General features: G+C 38.4%; 1 protein-coding gene across 1 annotated transcript in view; it reads right to left on the reverse strand.

The window, feature by feature from the left end:
* Positions 1 to 4,471, reverse strand: part of LOC101845569 (heparan-sulfate 6-O-sulfotransferase 2) — a 15,671-nt gene that overhangs the window by 1,353 nt on the left and 9,847 nt on the right. Inside the window, exons 4-5 of the mRNA XM_005104189.3 lie at positions 3,853 to 4,014; positions 2,026 to 2,208 (exon numbers count right to left, since the gene is read on the reverse strand). Coding sequence (XP_005104246.1) covers positions 2,026 to 2,208; positions 3,853 to 4,014 — 345 coding nt within the window. The remainder of the gene's footprint in view (positions 1 to 2,025; positions 2,209 to 3,852; positions 4,015 to 4,471) is intronic.

Consider the following 4,471-nt stretch of genomic DNA (forward strand, 5'->3'; position numbering starts at 1 on the left):
ACCTCTAGGGGTGACATAGAAGCAAAGTCGGCTGTGCCCGCCGGGACACATGTCATATAATATATGATAATATAATACATTATAAATTCGATATGATACTATAATATAATATAATATAATGTAATATAAGATAATATCTCTAGTATACAATATGTCTAAATCCTATGATATATGATAATATAATGTATTATATGTATAAATAAAACATATATATCTATCTATCTATCTATCTATCTATCTATCTATCTATCTATCTATCTATATATATATATATATATATATATATATATATATATATATATATATATATATAGATATATATATATATAGATAGATAGATAGATAGATATGAGTATACACAAATAAAACTAAAACATATTGTCACTGTTTTATTGGTCGCTTTGAAAGACAAGCGGGCTAACCCAGATTTCGGGGGTTTCCAGAAATATTGATCTACACCAAAAGTGGGCATTGCCCTACCTATAGGAGAAATTTGGTTTCATTGGTGTGTATATTTGTTTGGTTGTAGAAAAAAAAACTCTCTTTGTCTTTTAAGATAAGATTTCATGGGTTCAAAAACTTTACCTTCGATTTTCTCAAAGCAGAATTTTCGGGATAGTCCTCTTGAGCTTAAAAGCGACCAATTATATATGACAATGTTCTATATCGTCATCACAGGCAAACCCTTAAGGAGTGCAGTCAGCTTATCTTCTTTATCTACGACCCGCCCATCCCAGTAAAATACAAAAAACAAGAATTTGGTCGATTACGTTTCAGACGCAGATGTAACAAAAGCCCTGCAACTTGCTTGTCAAGCTTATGAATACAGCACAAATAACTTAAAAAATACAACCGGTTATTGATTTATTCAGGGGAAAGATAAAGGAGTGAGCATTGGTTCGAGGTTTTATTTCATTACCTTTTTTCCCATTCCACTAGCTCTGTTCTGTCTGCTTGTCTGTTTGTCTGTCTGTATGTGTGTCTGTTTGTCTGTCTGTCTATATATCTATCTATCTATCTGCTCCTCTGCTTGTGTATATGTCTATCTGCCTGCCTGCCTGCCTGCCTGCCTGCCTGCCTATCTATCTATCTATCTATCTATCTATCTATCTATCTATCTATCTATCTATCTATCTATCTATCTATCTATCTATCTATCTGTCTGTCTGTCTGTCTGTCTGTCTGTCTGTCTGTCTGTCTGTCTGTCTGTCTGTCTTTCTTTCTTTCTTTCTTTCTACCCTCACCCCCACCCCCCGGCCGTTTGGGTATTGATGTGCTTCTACAACTCAGACAAATCACGTAGGCGATAATCATACAATATTCGATTAATCGATTAATACTTCTACATTTTTTGGGCGATAGCAATACAATACAATTCGAATATTCTAATAATACTTCTAAACTGTTTTCCTAGTGCCTTCGACTCGAATTCCCGTACAGCCATTTCTTGCCAGTCCCAAGAACCATACGCACCAGCAACATGAGTGATTGCTATTTTGTGTACGTCGAGTTATTTTTTTTTGGGGGGGGGGGGGGATGGGGTCAAGTTTGGTATATTACGAGTGCATAATATTGTTTGGAAGTATTGCTGTACAGTGAACGGACCTGTACGTTTGAAACTTGCCATTGTGTAAGCTATCCAAAAAAAATGTATTGTGAAGTGTCAATAGCTATCGGGGAGTGGGCGGTATAAAAGAGATTATTATTATTGTTGTTATTATGATAATTATTAATATTATGATTATGATTATGATTATTATAATTATTATTATAATTATTATTATAATGATGATGATGATGATGATGATGATGATGATGATGATGATGATGATGATGATGATGATGATGATTAGTAGTAGTAGTAGTAGTAGTAGTAGTAGTAGTAGTAGTAGTAGTAGTAGTAGTAGTAGTAGTAGTAGTAGTAGTAGTAGTAGTAGTAGTAGTAGTAGTAGTACACGCTGTAATATTCAAATCCACAAAACTTCCTTGAAAGGTTTTTTTTTCTGACTCGAGAAAACGACTTACTCGCAAGACATAAACTCCGAGAGGGTAACATTCGCCCAGTTTTCGCCACGATAGCAAATTCGTGGACGGTTGCGGTGTCCGTCACAGACCAGAAACTCCTTCCACTCGGCTCCTCTTTGGACGTGTCTCCACTCGCTCAGGAAGCGCCTTGTAGGGTCTCTCAGAACGGTGACGTAATGGAATCTGGAAAGGTTAAGGGCAATGGGCAAACTGAGGATGATTCTACTCTAGATGTGTGATGTGTTTGAGGATGTATTTAAAGTGTGAGATTGTGGTGATGATGGTGGTGATGGTTGTGGTGGTGATGGTGGTTATGGTGGTGGTGATGGTGGTGGTGATGTTGGTTGTGGTGGTGGTGGTCGTGGTTGTGATTGTGGTGGTGGTGGTGGTGGTTGTGGTGGAGGCTAAGATGACAACGATGATGATGATGATGATGGTGATTATGATGATGATTATGATGATGATTATGATGATGATGATAATGATGATGATGATGATGATGGAGAATGATGGTGATGATGGTGATGATGATGGTATTGCCAAGGGACGGTGACGACAAGAATGGTCAAAACGATGATGATGATGATGATGATGATGATGATGATGATGATGATGATGATGATGATGGACACACTTCTGATATTTAGTTTCGAGACAGTTAACCTAAAAGATAACACCGCCAGGCGAAACCTGAAAATAACTGGACTGAAAATAAATTATGTCAAAGGTGTTGTTCTCTTCCCAAACATTATTATCAATTAAAGATTGGTAATAGGAAAACGAAAGCGGGTTTAAGTGAAAATGTAAGTAACACTACCAGCTGCCACACCACTACGTCAATGTTCTTTAGTTTTAAATTATTAGAGAAGGGTCGCACCTGCTGCTAGGGTAATACAGTGTAATGTGTAATCGCTCTCGCCCCCTTCCGCTTAAATAGACACCCACATGCGTACATTCAGCCCCAACCCCCTCCCCTCACCCCCCCCCCCCCTCTCTCTCTCTCTCTCTCTCTCTCTCTCTCTCTCTCTCTCTCTCTCTCTCTCTCTCTCTCTCTCTCTCTCTCTCTCCTTATTGAAGAAAAGAGTTTGGAGAGTAAAGGATGTCTATATGTTGACTAGAAGAGGAAAGGAAGTGGGGCATATTTTGAAACAAGCAGATAATATTGCTTTATTCTAAAAAAATCAAAGTGTGTAAAGTTGCCAACTGGATAAACCCTTAAATTACTAATATCATCTATGTTTAGATAATATATGATTAAATAGAAGAGGTTTGACACAGGATAATATATACGCGACACAGTAAGAAACATAATTAGCTGCGAAAGAAACGGGTGCAACAAGCACAAGTAAGGAAAGCTGAATAGACATAAAAGTCTTGAACATCTAGCTCTTACTGGCAAAATTAAAGGCTAACGAGGCAGGGATGGGCCCAGAGCAACCTACTTAGAGAACCTAAACAAATGGGTAAGGGGGAATATAAAAAATCAAGGTAACGTAACTTTTTAAGAGCATCCAGGCAAGGGAATAAAAGGAGAACCGTGATCGCCGATGTTTGCCGCAGATCTGGCACTCTCTCTCTGCTTCTAGTTTCTGTCTGTCTGTCTGTCTGTCTGTCTGTCTGTCTGTCTGTCTGTCTGTCTGTCTGTCTGTCTGTCTGTCTGTCTGTCTGTCTGTCTCTCTCTCTCTCTCTCTCTCTCTCTCTCTCTCTCTCTCTCTCTCTCTCTCTCTCTCGCTCTCTCTCCCTCTTTTTCTCCCCACTCCAACTCGCTACATTTTTATTAATAATACGTCGATTTGAAAACCTACAAGTTGCAAATAATATACTTACTTTCTAACCTCAACACGTTTCTTCCTGTCAAACAGTTTGAACCAGGGCTCGAGGCAATATGTCAGCGTGCTGTAGTCGGCGTGACATCCACATGGCCACCTTACTGTGAGTCTCTGAAACATCCATAACCTTCTCTTGTCGTTCACACATCCACACAATACGCTGAAAGTGGAGTTGTAAAGTTTAAAAATCTCAAAGCATGGAGAGGGGAAAGAGGGACGTGATGTAATTGGGTTTTTTTTTCGTTAACGTGAGTGTTTTTACGCCCCTTTCAACGCAATTTTATCATTTAGGAGGCGGGCTTCCGACCCCGCCACCCGGAGTCCACCCGGGCTGAGAGGGATTCAACGTGCCTTCAGAAAGACTGGGATACTCGATAAAAACTTTTTTTCCACTTGGGCATCGAACTCTCGCCGCCAGCAAGCGACAATGGAGCGCCTAACCTCTACTCCGTAGAAGCCGATTGAAACTGATCTAATTTGTGTCGATGGAGGTGTAAAAGTTAAAACACCTACATTAATAATAATAATAATAATAATAATAATAATAATAATAATAATAATAATACTAATAATAATAATAATACTAATAATAATAATAATAATAATAATAATACTAA

This window comes from Aplysia californica, unplaced genomic scaffold (genome assembly GCF_000002075.1).
Source record: "Aplysia californica isolate F4 #8 unplaced genomic scaffold, AplCal3.0 scaffold00408, whole genome shotgun sequence".
Classification (NCBI taxonomy): Eukaryota; Metazoa; Mollusca; class Gastropoda; order Aplysiida; family Aplysiidae; genus Aplysia; species Aplysia californica.